Source organism: Myxine glutinosa, chromosome 7 (genome assembly GCF_964187855.1).
Source record: "Myxine glutinosa chromosome 7, kmMyxGlut1.1, whole genome shotgun sequence".
Taxonomy (NCBI): Eukaryota; Metazoa; Chordata; class Myxini; order Myxiniformes; family Myxinidae; genus Myxine; species Myxine glutinosa.
The window spans coordinates 15,492,227-15,508,804 of NC_136267.1; the positions used below are offsets into that span (position 1 = coordinate 15,492,227).

Genomic DNA, 16,578 nt, shown 5'->3' on the forward strand with positions numbered 1-16,578 from the left:
TCGGCGGGTGAAGTACCAACCGAGAATGAAGGTTGAAAGAGGTGACAGTAAGGGAGGCATTAAAAGAGAGGCTGAGTAGGGTAGAGGATGATGTGGTTGAGCTTGAAAGTGGTTGGATGTCAATGAAAGCTAGTCTGTTGGGAGCCGTCGGTGAGGTATGTGGATGGACAAAAGGACCACCGAGGCACTCGGAAACATGGTGGTGGGTTGATGAAGTTGGAAAGAGGATTGACGAGAAGAGGAAGAAGTTCAAGGAGTGGCAGAAGGCGAAGGGTACGGGAGCAGAAACAGCAGAGCATGAAAGTTATAAGGCAGCCAAGAAGGCTGCAAAGAAAGAGGAAGCAAAGGCGCAGGAGGCATGTCGGAAAATGTTTGGAGAACGCTTGGATTCGGAAGAGGGTCAGAGAGCAGTATTCAGGATTGCAAGGCAGATAGCGAAAGAGAGGTGTGATGTGATGGGGGTGAGTTGCTTGAAGGATGAAGTGGGACAAATCGTTGTGGACCCAGATGGAATTAAAGGAAGATGGAAAAGATATATGGAAATGCTGTTGAATACAGAGAATGAATGGGATCGCAACATAGAGAGTACCCCAGTTTTTGGACCGGCAGAGAAGATAACTGAGAAGGAAGTTGAGGAAGCGATAAAAGCAATGAAGAGTATAAAAGCGGGAGGGCCGACGGGAGTTGTGGGAGATATGTTGAAGGCAGCAGGAAGTTGGGGTGTGAAGAGAATGACAGAGATCTGTAATCTGGCAGTGAAAGAAGGCCGCATTCCAGTGGATTGGGAAGTGAGTACCCTCGTCCCTCTATACAAGGGGAAAGGTGACCCTTTAGAGTGTGGCTCGTACCGACTGAGAAAGTTATTGGAGCATGGAATGAAGGTATTGGAAAGGGTGTTGGAGAGGAGGATAGGGAAGAAAGTGAAGATCGACGAAATGCAATTTGGATTTATGCCAGGAAGAGGAAAGACAGACGTGCTTTTTATCGTGAGGCAGTTGCAGGAGAAGTACATGGAGAAGAGGAAGAGCTTTTTCTTGGGTTTGTTTATCTGGAGAAAGCATTCGATAGGGTTCCACGCAAAGTATTGACATGGGAAATGAGGAAGATAGGAGTGGAGGAAGGGTTGATCAGAGTAGTGATGGCAATGTACAAAAGAGTGCACACAGCTGTAAGGACGAAGGACGGGAACAGTGGTGAGTTTGAGGTGAAGGTGGGAGTGCATCAGGGGTCGGTACTAAGTCCACTACTATTTGTAGCTGTGATGGAAGTGCTGGCTCAGAACGTAAAGGAGGGTTTACCATGGGAGTTGTTGTATGCAGATGATCTGGTGTTGATTGCGGAAAGTATGGATGGACTGAAGGAAAAGATGAACAAGTGGAAGGAATGTATGGAGACAAAAGGTCTGAAGGTGAATATCGGAAAGACGAAGGTGATGGCAAGTGGTAAAGCATGTGGTGAGGTGGAAAGAACTGGGAAGTGGCCATGTGCTGTGAGCAGGAAGGGTGTCGGAGTGAACTCCATTCAATGTACATGTGCGCTGAGCGGGTTCATCAAAAATGTAGTGGTCTGAGAGGGTCATTAACCAGTGTGGCAGCTACATTCAAATGTAAGGTGTGCACAGAGGGAGCTGCAGATGAAGGAAATGTTGAGTTGGATCTTGGAGACGGCGTGAAGCTGGAAGGTGTGAAAACATTTTGCTACCTCAGAGACATGCTGAATGGAGAAGGTGGATCAGACTCGGCAACGGTTGCTCGAGTGAGATGTGCATGGAAGAAGTTTCGGGAACTGAGTGGCGTGCTGATGAGGGGAGTGTCGTTGAAGCTAAAGGGAAAGGTGTATGCTGCATGTGTGAGAAGCGTTATGATTTATGGGAGCGAGACATGGGTGATGAACGTGGAGCAGCAACGAAGGTTGGAAAGGGTGGAAATGCGAATGGTTCGATGCATGTGCAGAGTATCGTTGAGAGAGAGAAAGACAAATGATGAATTGCGAAAAATGATGGGAATAGAGCCTGTGATTGATGTTGTGAAGAGGAACAGGTTGAGATGGTTTGGTCATGTGTTGAGGAAGGATGAAAGTGACTGGTTGAGAAGAGTGATGGAAATGAATGTAGAAGGAAGTAGAGGACGTGGAAGACCGAGAAAGACTTGGCTAAAGATGGTGGAAGAAGAAATGCGGGCAAGGGGGTTAACAAGGAGAGATGCAGAAAATATGGCAAGATGGAGAAGATTGTCATGGGGACCGCAAGGCTAACCCCCGGTCTAGCAGGGAAAATGGCCTTAAAATGCATGTTGTTGTGTTGTTGTGCATGCAAAAACCCCTCAAACATCGCACAGCTGAAAGAATTCTGCATGGAGGAGTGGGCAAAAATTTCTCCCAGTCGATGTCAGAGACTGGTAGGCAGTTATAAGTAACGCCTACTTGAGGTTGTTTCTGCCAAAGGGGGCAATACCACCTATTAGAGCCAAAGGTGTACTTACTTTTTCCACATACGAAATTTGCATTTAGGTTTATTTAAATTACTAGGACGTGCCCGTACGTGGGTGCCCGTTCCTTGCCAAAAAAAAAAAAAATGAAAAGGAAAAACATTCCAAACCGCGTGGCAGTAACGACCACAGAACCCCCCCCCCCCTCTATTTACATGAAATGGTTTGGTCCATTCGCAAAGCCAAAGCGTACGACCACAGAACCCCCCCCTCTATTTACATGAAATGGTTTGGTCCATTCGCAAAGCCAAAGCGAACGACCACAGAACCCCCCCCCCCCTCTATTTACATGAAATGGTTTGGTCCATTCGCAAAGCCAAAGCGAACGGCGAACGGCTAAATCGCCATAGCTCGGTAACTACTTCTCCGATTAATATGAAACCTTGAAAAGGCACATCCTCGGGTCCCCAGCAATATACCTGGCAAGTTTCAAGTATATCGGACCGGTAGTTGTCGAGAAACAGCGGTCACAGACAAACACACACACACACACACACAGACACACACACACACACACAGACACACACACACACACACACAGAGATTACTGGAATTATAGATAGATACAATGGACTACAAAATGTAAATGTTTCATGATATTTGTTATACTAGGGCATGCCCGTACTATATATATATCTAAAATTATATCCCCCCCCTCTATTTACATGAAATGGTTTGGTCCAAAGCGAACGGCTTGCGAGTACGGTGACAATCCCCCCCCCCCCTCTATTTACATGAAATGGTTTGGTCCAAAGCGAACGGCTTGCGAGTACGGTGACAATCCCCCCCCCCTCTATTTACATGAAATGGTTTGGTCCAAAGCGAACGGCTTGCGGAGTTTGGTAAAGAAATCGCCATAGCGTGCACAAACGCGCAGGAAAGCGAAAGAATCGCAAATTAGTTTTAATTAGTTTTAAAACATAGTTTAACGCCAACATAGCGGCAACATAGTTTGCCAACTTGAAATAAATGAATACGCTCTCAAATGTGCCGTCCGAGGCAGAGTCTGTTCGGCACGTTCGGCACACGTGATAGCTCGCTGCTCTCTGATTGGTTGAATCGTTTTTTGGACATAGCTCGGTAACTACTTGTCCGATTAATATGAAACCTTGAAAAGGCACATCCTCAGGTCCCCAGCAATATACCTGGCAAGTTTAAAGTATATCGGACCCGTGGTTGTCGAGAAACAGCGGTCACAGACAAACAAACACACAGAGATTACTGGAATTATAGATAGACTAGGGCATGCCCGTACTATATATATATCTAAAATTATATCCCCCCCCTCTATTTACATGAAATGGTTTGGTCCAAAGCGAATGGCTTGCGAGTACGGTGACAATCCCCCCCCTCTATTTACATGAAATGGTTTGGTCCAAAGCGAACGGCTTGCGGAGTTTGGTAAAGAAATCGCCATAGCGTGCACAAACGCGCAGGAAAGCGAAAGAATCGCAAATTAGTTTTAATTAGTTTTAAAACATAGTTTAACGCCAACATAGTTTGCCAACGTGAAATAAATGAATACGCTCTCAAATGTGCCGTCCGAGGCAGAGTCTGTTCGGCACGTTCGGCACACGTGATAGCTCACTGCTCTCTGATTGGTTGAATCGTTTTTTGGACATAGCTCGGTAACTACTTGTCCGATTAATATGAAACCTTGAAAAGGCACATCCTCGGGTCCCCAGCAATATACCTGGCAAGTTTAAAGTATATCGGACCCGTGGTTGTCGAGAAACAGCGGTCACAGACATACATACATACATACATACATACATACATACATACATACACACAGAGATTACTGGAATTATAGATAGATTATATTACCTTTATCTATCAATGTTGTTGAAATGAAGATAAAATCGCTGTATGTTGAAATATTTTGAAAAAGTCAAAACTTTACATGGGGTGTACTTACTTTTTCACGTGACTGTAGATAGATAGATAGAGATAAATTATACAGATAGAGATATATTATATAGATCGAGATATATTACATAGATAGATAGAGATAGATACATAGATAGACAGAGATTTCAATAGATATATAGAGATATATATTGTATATAGATAGATAGATAGATAGATAGATAGGGATATAGAGATAGATAGAGAGATAGATATGGAGAGATAGAGAGATCGAGAGATAGATATATAGATAAATAGATATGTTGATAGATAGAGATAGATAGATATCGATGTCGAGAGAGATAGATAAAGATGTAAAGAGAGATAGATAAATAGAGATAGATATACCGATAGATTACAGATCGATCGATATATATATATCGATAGAGATAGATATATAGATAGATATATATAGATAGTGATAGATATATATAAATAGAGATAGATATATAAATAGAGAGATAGAGATAGATAGAGATAGATATACCGATAGATTATAGATAGATTGAGATATATATACAGAGATAGATATATAGATAGAGATAGATATATGGATAGAGATAGATATATGGATAGAGATAGATATATGGATAGAGATAGATATATGGATAGAGATAGATATATGGATAGATAGAGATAGATATATGGATAGATATAGAGATAGATATATAGATAGAGATATAGAGAGAGATAGAGATAGATAGAGATAGATATACTGATAGATTATAGATAGATTGAGATATATAGACAGAGATAGATAAATAATAGAGATACATATATGGATAGAGATAGATGTATGGATAGAGATAGATATATGGATAGAGATAGATATATGGATAGATTATAGATAGAGATAGATAGATATATAGATAGAGATAGATATGTAGATAGCTAGACATACATATATAGATGGAGATATAGAGATAGATAGAGATATCGTGATGGAAAGATAGATATAGATAGAGATATAGCGATGGAAAGATAAATATAGATAGATAGAGATACAGCGAAGGAAAGATGGATATAGATAGATATAGATAGAGATATAGGGATGGAAAGATAGATATAGATAGATATAGATAGATATAGATAGAGATATAGCAATGGAAAGATAGATATAGATAGATATAGATAGATATAGATGGAGATATCGCGATGGAAAGATAGATATAGATAGAGATATAGCGATGGAAAGATAGATATAGATAGAGATATGGCGATGGAAAGATAGATATAGATAGATATAGATAGAGATATAGCGATGGAAAGATAGATAGAGATATAGTGATGGAAAGATAGATATAGATAGATAGATATAGATGGAGATATCACGATGGAAAGATAGATATAGATAGAGATATAGTGATGGAAAGACAGATATAGATAGATATAGATCGAGATATAGCGATGGAAAGATAGATATAGATAGATATAGATGGAGATATAGTGATGGAAAGATAGATATGGATAGATAGATATAGCGATGGAAAGATAGATATAGATAGATATAGTGATGGAAAGATAGATATAGATAGAGATATAGCGATGGAAAGATAGATATAGATAGATAGAGATATAGCGATGGAAAGATAGATATAGATAGATAGATATAGATAGAGATATCATGATGGAAAGATCGATATAGATAGGGATATAGCGATGGAAAGATCGATATAGATGGAGATATAGCGATGGAAAGATATATATAGATAGAGATATAGCGATGGAAAGATAGATATAGATAGATATAGCGATGGAAAGATAGATATCGATAGATACATGGAGAATATGATATCAATGAATCCATCCTTACTCCAGGTGCTCCTGCCGCTCTCACTGACAAACCACCAGGAAGAACCTTTTTTTTTTTTCTTTTTTTTTTCTCTCCCTCTCTCTTTCTTTCTCTCTCTTTCTCTCTCTGTCTCTGTCTCTGTGTCTCTGTGTCTCTCTCTCTGTCTCTCTCTCTCTCTCTCTCTCTCTCACACACACACACACACACACACACACACACACACACACACACACACACACACACACACACACACACACACACACACACCACTTCGAGGTGTTGTAACCATTGTAGTTGTATAGGTCACAATAACCGAGAATCCATCCAATGACAATCATTTTTGCTCTATTAGCATCCATTTCAAATTATTTTTAAAATTTACACACAAGTGTCCACTCGATTTGTTCACATCTCATTGATTGTAATTATTCATTCCCCTCTGTTGACTTTTGAAGGAAGATTTAACTCGGACTTCGTCAAGACATTGGGCTTGTGAAAGTGACCGATCGAATGAGACTTTACTCTTGTGGGTGAACCGGCCATGTTCCTCAACGCAGCGCTACCTGCACATAGCCACATAATAGCAGTTTACGGTTGGATTTCACATTATCTGTTTCATAATCCTGATCCTCATGACTCATTTTATTGGTGTTTCCATTTTTTGGGTTGGCTGGGGGTGTACTTTTAAAATATTTATTTATGACCTCATGCTGACAACTTGAATTCGTATCAAAATATTATACATAGTTTATATTGCCATTAGATGCTCTGATGTGTTGTGGCATCGGCTTGTTCACGTCAACAAAAAAGCATTCCAGGATAACCGGAAAGGGAGAATCTCGGAGTGCTGAAGGTGAGCGAACAATTTGGATTCATTAAGACAAAGATGAACTCGGTCGAGGTTTTCAGAACTGATTGTTACGGTTCATTTGTCAGAAAGAAGCAACAAGCATCATCATGTAGACCATGAGGGACAATATCAAGTTTTCCAGTTGATGCTCACAATACATTGAGTTATGAGGAATGCGAGTTAGAGAGGAAGTTAGAAGGATAAGGAGGAACAACAATGAGATTTAAGAATAGCTCATGCAATAGCAATGCAGACAAATAAGCTTTGGGCACATGGCAGAGAGTGGCAGTAAAGGAGTGGAGGAAGGGAGTGCTGACCATTGGAAGATGGGCAGGCCTGGAGGTTGCAGGATCGGTACTTAAGCCTTGTTCCCACACAATATGAACCGCCGTTTGCAGGTGCTGGTGAGTCACACAGTCGTCTGGCTAACTGTACTCCTCCGCCGCAGGATAGAGAGCATTGCTCATAAGTGCCCCATTTACCCCAAACACCGTCCACTGGCACCTGGATGAACACAACAAGGCATTTATTAGATAAGGGATTATGAATGTGGTTCATTCTTTCGTTGTTTGTACTCATTGTTTTCTTGAGGAATTTCTATTTTTATTGTGCAGGATATGATATAATAACCAGACGAGGTGGCTGGTTTTAACCAGACCATAAAAGAACAAGCCTAGTTGAACGTTCAACCGAGGGACGGCACACACATCGATGAATCACCCTGTCTGTAATGAAAATGTGAGATTGCCAAAGCTTAAAATTAACTTTTTCAACTGTTCAGAGAATTATATTGAGTGAAGAAAAGATTAAGGGGTAACTTCATGTGCCAAAAGTGTAACTTATTGAGTGCAACAAAAATAATTAACCAGCGGGATCGCCACGAAGGCTCCCGCAGCCGTGGCTGGGTTCTCCGTGGGGAAATCTCGGGAGTTTGGAAGGCAAAATAAATTAAAGAGCGTATTAAAAGGAACGATCAACATAAATGGGAGATTATAATGAGTAAAGGAATGGGACAAGCCCCTTCCCCTCTCTCTTCCTCTTTGTAATAAGAATCATTAATTTATTTACTTTGCCAGATTTCACTCCAGATTTCGACACTTAATTAGTCCACCTGCTCTGATCATCAAATCCAAAATAATATTTTGATTTTATACTTTAATCAGGCAAGGCACGTTTGAATAGGCCAAAGCAAAATGGTGGCTTAAGAACCCAGCAATATGACAGAGGGCTGACCAAGATGGTGCACTGCCATTTTGGTAAGGCTTTTTTTTGTTGTTGTTATGAGCACCCCATTAATTGTCTTCAAAAGGGGTGTTGAAACACACCCAACCCCCCCTCCCCCAACCCCCCATCCCCACCCCCAGTTTTCATTCATGCACCCCCTTGGAGTTCAATAAATATGCATGCAAAGTTTGGGGCCGTCTGGTTTCATGGTTTTGAAGTTATGGAGGAGACGAACACACTGACACACACAGACATACATGCACATACACACACACACAGTCTTTTATTATTATAGATATATACTGGGGAGCAGTATATATCTATAATAAATAAATAAATAATTTCACAATATTGTTTGAAAAGACTATTTTTATGATATTCTGACCCAACCCAAACCTGCATATCAGTCAGATGAGCAGTTGATTTGCAGTCTCTAAAGAGCTCTTTTTAAGGAGCTAGTTTGGATCTTCACTGCAATCCAAGAGCCCTTTGGGCCTATTCTCTGGCTTTTGAATGGAAAAAGATTGGTTGTATTTGGAGGCATAGGCCTCGTTCCACATGTTGTAGTTTTAGGCAGTTAGTTTTGGCATAAAAGTGAAGTTGTGAGAAGTTTCCAATTTTAAGCTGAAAAGTTAGTAATACCATAAAGTTGGGGTGACATATCTCACATCATGTTCCCCCCTTACCCCTGCCCCCCTCCCACACCTGTATATATACATCCTCCTTGCTCCATTTGTTTGGGGAACTTTTTCTTTTCAAATACCATCAGCAGAGAATTCGTTCATATGGACTTTCAGGATACTGAACATATAACCAGGACCGAGGTCACTTTGGGTTTCGTCCTGCCCCACCATACACTACTTATGAGGAAGAAAAAATCCACATGAAGATGGTTGCCATAAATGGCTCTGCCTGTTTGCCTTTGGAACCCATAAAAATGAAACATGGTTCACGAGGGGCGATCTGCATGTTCTCTACAGAATCTCTTACTCATGGAGGAGCTTTTAACATGTATTACAGGCATGGGACCATGACATGAGTAAACCACCAACATGAGAATTAAAATCCGTTTTTTTTGGACAGACTGGTGGAACAAATGAGAAGAATGAGTATACTGAAGAAGAACGAATACAATTTTTTGGACCAATGTGCTTCGTATCGAAGAGGTCCAAATGGTCCCGGTTGGACTCCATGGACGTGATCCCAAAGACGTTTTAATCCCGAGAAAGACTCGGGCCAAAAGGAAATTCTTGGTAAGATGATGGAAGTACTGGGGTTGGTATGAATGTTGTATGGTATCGCACAGTGAGGAAGTGATGGTCCAATTTGAGGATGGACAGGAAAATATAGGTGAGGAATCAAGGTCATGAAGACTAGTCAATATTGTTGAGGGTCAAGGCAATCGTGCGAAAGCCAATATCTACATAGGTCTGACAATTGATGAGTGTAGACATTCGATGCGCATTGATGATGCTGATGAAAGAGATTGAAGTTGAACAAGATGGCAATAACTGAATCAACATAATTTCCAAATTGTGCAGAAACTTGTGCCGGCCGAGCTTTTGAGCTAACCCTGATCTGCTTTCTCTTCCTTGAATTGATCCAGGGTGGACATTCATTCATTGATGGACCATGCTCTATGGAGAGCGCCGGTTCTGTCGAAGCGGTTTCTTTGACAATGGTTACAATCCTGGATGAGTCGCCATTCTGATGTGGGATCCTGGTGCCGAGAGTGCCAGGGTACTGGAGAAAACTTGTCCGCTCCTCAGGAAAGACAGACAGTGCAGGATCCTTAATTCTTTCCAACTAATGCTGGCAGATATAAAACCAAGCTTAGCATCCATCCGACGTATCGCTTTGTTTTATTGCTGGGCGTAGATTCAAACCTAGGCTAGACAACTCAAAGGTGAGTGCACATACCTCGAGGGCTCAAGGCTATTCTACCAGGCCAGGATTAAAGAAGGGATCATAATTTCTAGACAGGGATGAACCCCCAACATTTTGAGCGAGAACATACTGATTCTCCATCCCAACAGAGGGCCTCAGCACGAAAGACCATGATGTCTGTTTGTGGAGATGTAAAGGAAGTAATTGTGCTTGACTACACGACCAAAGGCTGAAGTTCCACCAGAACCCAACCTAGTTGACGAGGATGCACTCGAACTCAAATCGTGCATTACGAGCACAACCTTTGCGCAATGTGCCTTCTGATTTTTGAACGCACCCTGCTAATTTATTAGGCCTCAATTTGCGACTATCACAAATGCCCTTTTTGGGTGGTGGTCCATGTCAATTCTCTATGAAGATCAGCCCTTGTGGTGATGGTATCTTTCCTTTACCGTACGAAGAGAGTTCATCTGACTTGGACATCATTGGGACAAACAATAGAGAAATTCGTATAAAGATGAGAAAAGCAGGATTGAAGAATACCGGAAGAATATGCTGGAGGTTTGCTGACGTCTAGTTTGAGGAAACAAACAAACGGATGTGATCTGTCTCGAATCAGAGAAGCAGGTAATGCAAACACCACCATATTAACAAAGGGTTCAACTTGAGGTTATACTATATGTAGTCGGTCAACGTCACGAGGATGGAAGTGCAACCGAATTGGCGAAAGAACAACAGACGAGTGAACTTGAGCTGATGATAGTTCACAAAAATAGCTAGTACAGGCCAACAACTAGCAGACTATCCGATGAATGTTACCTGTGAAGCAGAACTCGCAGTGGTGGGAGAAAGCACGAGCAGTGCAAGACCGGGGAGGCCGCAAAGCCACCAACCTGTTTGCGGTGAGACAATTAAAACCCCTGTGGTCTGGTCTCCTGAAAGAAGGTGCCAATTATTCTCAAGGCTTTTGGACATTGAGGTATGGCAGAGCGCCAGGAAAGCTACGAGGCGTCCGGCTCTCAGCAAGAAGGCGCACCTTGGAACGTCGTCACATGTAAACGCCAATGGATGCTGATTAAGGAAATATAACTGCAAGGAATGTCCAGGTGGCAAGCACTAGAATGGAAAACTAATCTTTGTGAAGGCTCCAGTCGTGGACAGGTAGAACAATGGTTGGGATTGACAGAACGTTGATTGAAGTAGGTGAAGGTGACATTTTGGGCGTTAACCCTTCGTCAGAGCAAAAGAGGGAGACGGGACAGGTGGAAATGTTGATTAGAGGGTTGGAGTGAGTCAGGGGTTCATATGTCAGATCAAAGCTAAGTAAGGGATCAGGATGTACCTACCTGGTGTGGGAGTCCAAGCCCCTTTGACTTCTGACTCCTGAACCCTCGTTCTCTGCATCATGAGTCGTTCCCTGACGTATCTCTGACTCACTCCCACCCTACATCACCATTACCACCTATCTCATGCCCCTCTTTTGCTCCGACAAAAGGTTGACGCCCGAAACGTCAGCTTCGGCGGTTAGCATACCTCGATCAACGTCCTGTCAATTCCATCCTTTTGTGACACTAGTTTGGATGTAAACCGAGTAAGATTTTAGGATCATAAGCATTGATTTTAGGTCATTATGGGTTCTAAAGGTCATGCAGTCTATCAACTACAAGACTCGGTCGGGTAATGGTGAGAGCGTCCGCTCTGAGTCTGTGCGGTTGTCAGTTGGAACCCATGCGGAGATGTGCCAAAACCTTTAAAAATGGAATGCGCTGCTCCCTCGCTTGACGCTCAGCATTTAAAAAGGTTGGAGCACGGACAATCAATCACTCACAGGTTGGTAACCATTGTGCAGACCTTATAATGACCTCCTCTTGAGTTCAGGTTCCTAAACGGGGCAATGCCGTCGCCTTTAAAACGTAAACCAACTTGAACCGCTTTTTCTTAATCTTAATCTTAAGAGATATGGACAATGTTGTGGCTGGACAATGTTGTGGTTGGCACACAAGCCAGAGAAAGGCCGTAGACCAAGGAGCAGGTGTTGTGAGACTGGTAAAGCAAATTGCATCATCACGTGATGTTTGAACTATTTACACTGGCACTGGTGGACCTCAGGACCTGGAGCGGTTGTATTAAGTTACCACGAAGGGTCCCGTTGTTGTCACAATAGTTATTTTGGTGAAACTTGGAACTTTTAAAGATGACTGGAAGCAGGAAACTACAAGTGGTGTAAAGTAAAATGTTTCCAAATTGATGTGTTTTGTCTATCGCTGTCCGACACATTCCTTTGGACATGCTGAGCTTGCTCGGTGTTTACCATCGTTACAAAACACTTCACAACGTCACAAAGAGAGTCAGAGAAAGGTCACTCTCATTCCATCATGGAAAAGACAAAGTAAGACGTATCAGACATCCCAAAATCCCAATGAAACTTCACCTGAAAAGGACATCCAGAGTTAAAGGATCGTTCTGTGGTGGTGAATGACAAAATAAATGAGTAAATGATAAAGTAGCCAATTCCAACTGACCTCTTCATCTGATCCATGGTCCTTGTCCACACACTGCCCAACACGGCACCACCGGTTCCTTCCGCAGCGTGTTCCGTCCGCCCAGGGGAAGTGTCGTGTCTGGCACACGAGGTGCCCACGTGCGTGGCCCGTGCACCACAGACGAGCACATGGGACAGTGAATGGGCAGGGACTCGAGCCACGTCCAAAGGCGAGCTCACATTGCTGTGTTGCGCTGTACACTGTTCCAGGTAACTCGGTAGGTAGCGGCAGCAGGTGAGCAGGAGGGTCCAGCAGGCAGTCACCTTGGGGTAAAAAGATGGGGTTTCATTGTGGCTGGCACACTAGCCAGAGAAAGGCCGTGGACCAAGGAGCGGGTGTACCATACTTACAAGTTAAGAGTACCGTACTCACAAGTTAAGAGTACCGTACTTACAAGTTAAGAGTACCACACTGACAAGCTAAGAGTACCGTACTCACAAGTTAAGAGTACCGTACTCACAAGCTAAAAGTACCGTACTCACAAGTTAAGAGTACCGTATTTACAAGTTAAGAGTACCGTACTTACAAGTTAAGAGTACCGTACTTACAAGTTAAGAGTACCGTACTTACAAGTTAAGAGTACCGTACTCACAAGTTAAGAGTACCGTATTTACAAGCTAAGAGTACCGTACTTACAGGTTAAGAGTACCGCACTTACAAGTTAAGAGTACCGTACTTACAAGTTAAGAGTACCGTACTTACAAGTTAAGAGTACCACACTTACAAGTTAAGAGTACCACACTTACAAGTTAAGAGTACCACACTGACAAGCTAAGAGTACCGTACTCACAAGTTAAGAGTACCGTACTCACAAGCTAAAAGTACCGTACTCACAAGTTAAGAGTACCGTATTTACAAGTTAAGAGTACCGTACTTACAAGTTAAGAGTACCGTACTTACAAGTTAAGAGTACCGTACTTACAAGTTAAGAGTACCGTACTCACAAGTTAAGAGTACCGTATTTACAGGCTGAGAGTACCGTACTTACAGGTTAAGAGTACCGTACTTACAAGTTAAGAGTACCGTACTTACAAGTTAAGAGTACCACACTTACAAGTTAAGAGTACCACACTTACAAGTTAAGAGTATCACACTTACAAGTTAAGAGTACCACACTTACAAGTTAAGAGTACCACACTTACAAGTTAAGAGTACCACACTTACAAGTTAAGAGTACCACACTTACAAGTTAAGAGTACCACACTTACAAGTTAAGAGTAACCACACTTACAAGTTAAGAGTACCACACTTACAAGTTAAGAGTACCACACTTACAAGTTAAGAGTACCACACTTTCAAGTTAAGAGTACCACACTTACAAGTTAAGAGTACCACACTTACAAGTTAAGAGCACCACACTTACAAGTTAAGAGCACCACACTTACAAGTTAAGAGCACCACACTTACAAGTTAAGAGCACCACACTTACAAGTTAAGAGTACCACACTTACAAGTTAAGAGTACCACACTTACAAGTTAAGAGTACCACACTTACAAGTTAAGAGTACCACACTTACAAGTTAAGAGTACCACACTTACAAGTTAAGAGTACCACACTTACAAGTTAAGAGTACCACACTTACAAGTTAAGAGTACCACACTTACAAGTTAAGAGTACCACACTTACAAGTTAAGAGTACCACACTTACAAGTTAAGAGTACCACACTTACAAGTTAAGAGTACCACACTTACAAGTTAAGAGTACCACACTTACAAGTTAAGAGTACCACACTTACAAGTTAAGAGTACCACACTTACAAGTTAAGAGTACCACACTTACAAGTTAAGAGTACCACACTTACAAGTTAAGAGTACCACACTTACAAGTTAAGAGTACCACACTTACAAGTTAAGAGTACCACACTTACAAGTTAAGAGTACCACACTTACAAGTTAAGATTACCACACTTACAGGTTAAGAGTACCACACTTACAGGTTAAGAGTACCACACTTACAGGTTAAGAGTACCACACTTACAGGTTAAGAGTACCACACTTACAAGTTAAGAGTACCACACTTACAAGTTAAGAGTACCACACTTACAAGTTAAGAGTACCACACTTACAAGTTAAGAGTACCACACTTACAAGTTAAGAGTACCACACTTACAAGTTAAGAGTACCACACTTACAAGTTAAGAGTACCACACTTACAAGTTAAGAGTACCACACTTACAAGTTAAGAGTACCACACTTACAAGTTAAGAGTACCACACTTACAAGTTAAGAGTACCACACTTACAAGTTAAGAGTACCACACTTACAAGTTAAGAGTACCACACTTACAAGTTGACAGTACGTCTGTATTTACAAGTTAAGAGTACATCTGTATTTACAAGTTAAGAGTACATCTGTATTTACAAGTTACGAGTACTCTTCCCTTCCCCATATCTACCCTCGCCCACCCACATCCAGCCTGCCTGCGTCCCTACTGCTACTCTCTCCCCCATCCCCAACTTCAACCTCACCACCCACACCTTACCTCCCTCCTCTACCTTCCCAGTCTCCACTTCCACGCTCACCCATCCACATCCATCCTCACTCCCCTAGTAGTAGTACCACCCTCGCTGTCCCACCCTCTATCCTCCCTGCCCCTACCTCCCCCTCTAGCCTCCCTGCCCCTACCTCCCTCTCCATCCTTCCTTCTCTACCTCCCTCTCTATCCTCCCTGCCCCTACCCTCTCCTCTATCCTTCCTGCCCCTACCTCCCCCTCTATCCTCCCTGCCCCTACCTCCCCCCCTAGCCTCTCTGCCCCTACCTCCCTCTCTATCCCTCCTGCCCCTCCCTCCTCCTCTATCCTCCCTGCCCCTACCTCCTCCTCTATTCTCCCTGCCCCTACCTCCTCTATGCTCCCTGCCCCGACCTCCCTCTCTATCCTCCCTTCCCCTTCCTTCCTCTCTATCCTCCCTGCTCCTCCCTTCCTCTCTATCCTCCCTGCCCCGACCTCCCTCTCTATCCTCCCTGCCCCGACCTCCCTCTCTATCCTCCCTGCCCCTCCCTTCCTCTCTATCCTCCCTGCTCCTACCTACACACACACACACACACACACACACACACACACACACACACACACACACACACACACACACACACACACACACACACACACACACACACACACACACACACACCATGCCCGCTGTCCAGGAAGTCGGTGATGGTGAGGGAACTGCAGATCGACCATGGCTTGTCATGATCCACACGTGTGATTGTTGGTGACATCATGTGTGTATCGGAGACCATTCCCACAGCTTGACGACAAGCACCGGCATTGTCATGTGGCATGTTGAACACGTGACCTGCCAGAAGCAACAGCCCATCACATTTCCACAACCGTCAGTCAGCAGGTGCCCAGAATTGTTACCTACTCGACAAGCCGATATCAGGCCTTATAATTACCAAATCACAGATTATGTTCATGTTGTGTTCCATGGAATTTGTGGAATAATAGTGGAATCGCGCTTGGAATGTGGAGCAAGGCTTGCGGCTGGGAATGGTAATTTGGAAAATCTATCAACTCTCAGTAGTCCGTGGGCTGAGTAGGGTTTACATGCACCCCCCCCCCCCCACAACTTAACTTCCCGGGTATGTCCATGTACCCCCCACCCTAGGGGTTAGGAAAAACCATGTTAACAGAAAAAAAACTCATTCCCTCATAGTTTGACCTCTGGTGACCTCATGTGCATATAACACATATCATTGTAAAGAGTGTCCCAGGACAAACATTTTGAGGGGTCATATGCAACCATAGGATGACGAGGTAAAAAGTTATGGCCATTTGAATTTCGCCTACCCCTAATTTTCGGAAATCACTGACACAGGGGGGGTAACATCAAAATATGCGTGGGAGGTACCTTGGGAATGAGTTTTTTTTCTGTTAACATGG

General features: G+C 42.9%; 1 protein-coding gene across 1 annotated transcript in view; it reads right to left on the reverse strand.

Moving 5' to 3' along the window:
- LOC137430987 (A disintegrin and metalloproteinase with thrombospondin motifs 15) overlaps positions 1-16,578 on the reverse strand; it is a 49,464-nt gene that overhangs the window by 14,132 nt on the left and 18,754 nt on the right. The window contains exons 3-5 of the mRNA XM_068121807.2: positions 15,824-15,991; positions 12,670-12,953; positions 7,354-7,540 (exon numbers count right to left, since the gene is read on the reverse strand). Of these exons, the coding sequence (XP_067977908.2) occupies positions 7,354-7,540; positions 12,670-12,953; positions 15,824-15,991 (639 nt within the window). The remainder of the gene's footprint in view (positions 1-7,353; positions 7,541-12,669; positions 12,954-15,823; positions 15,992-16,578) is intronic.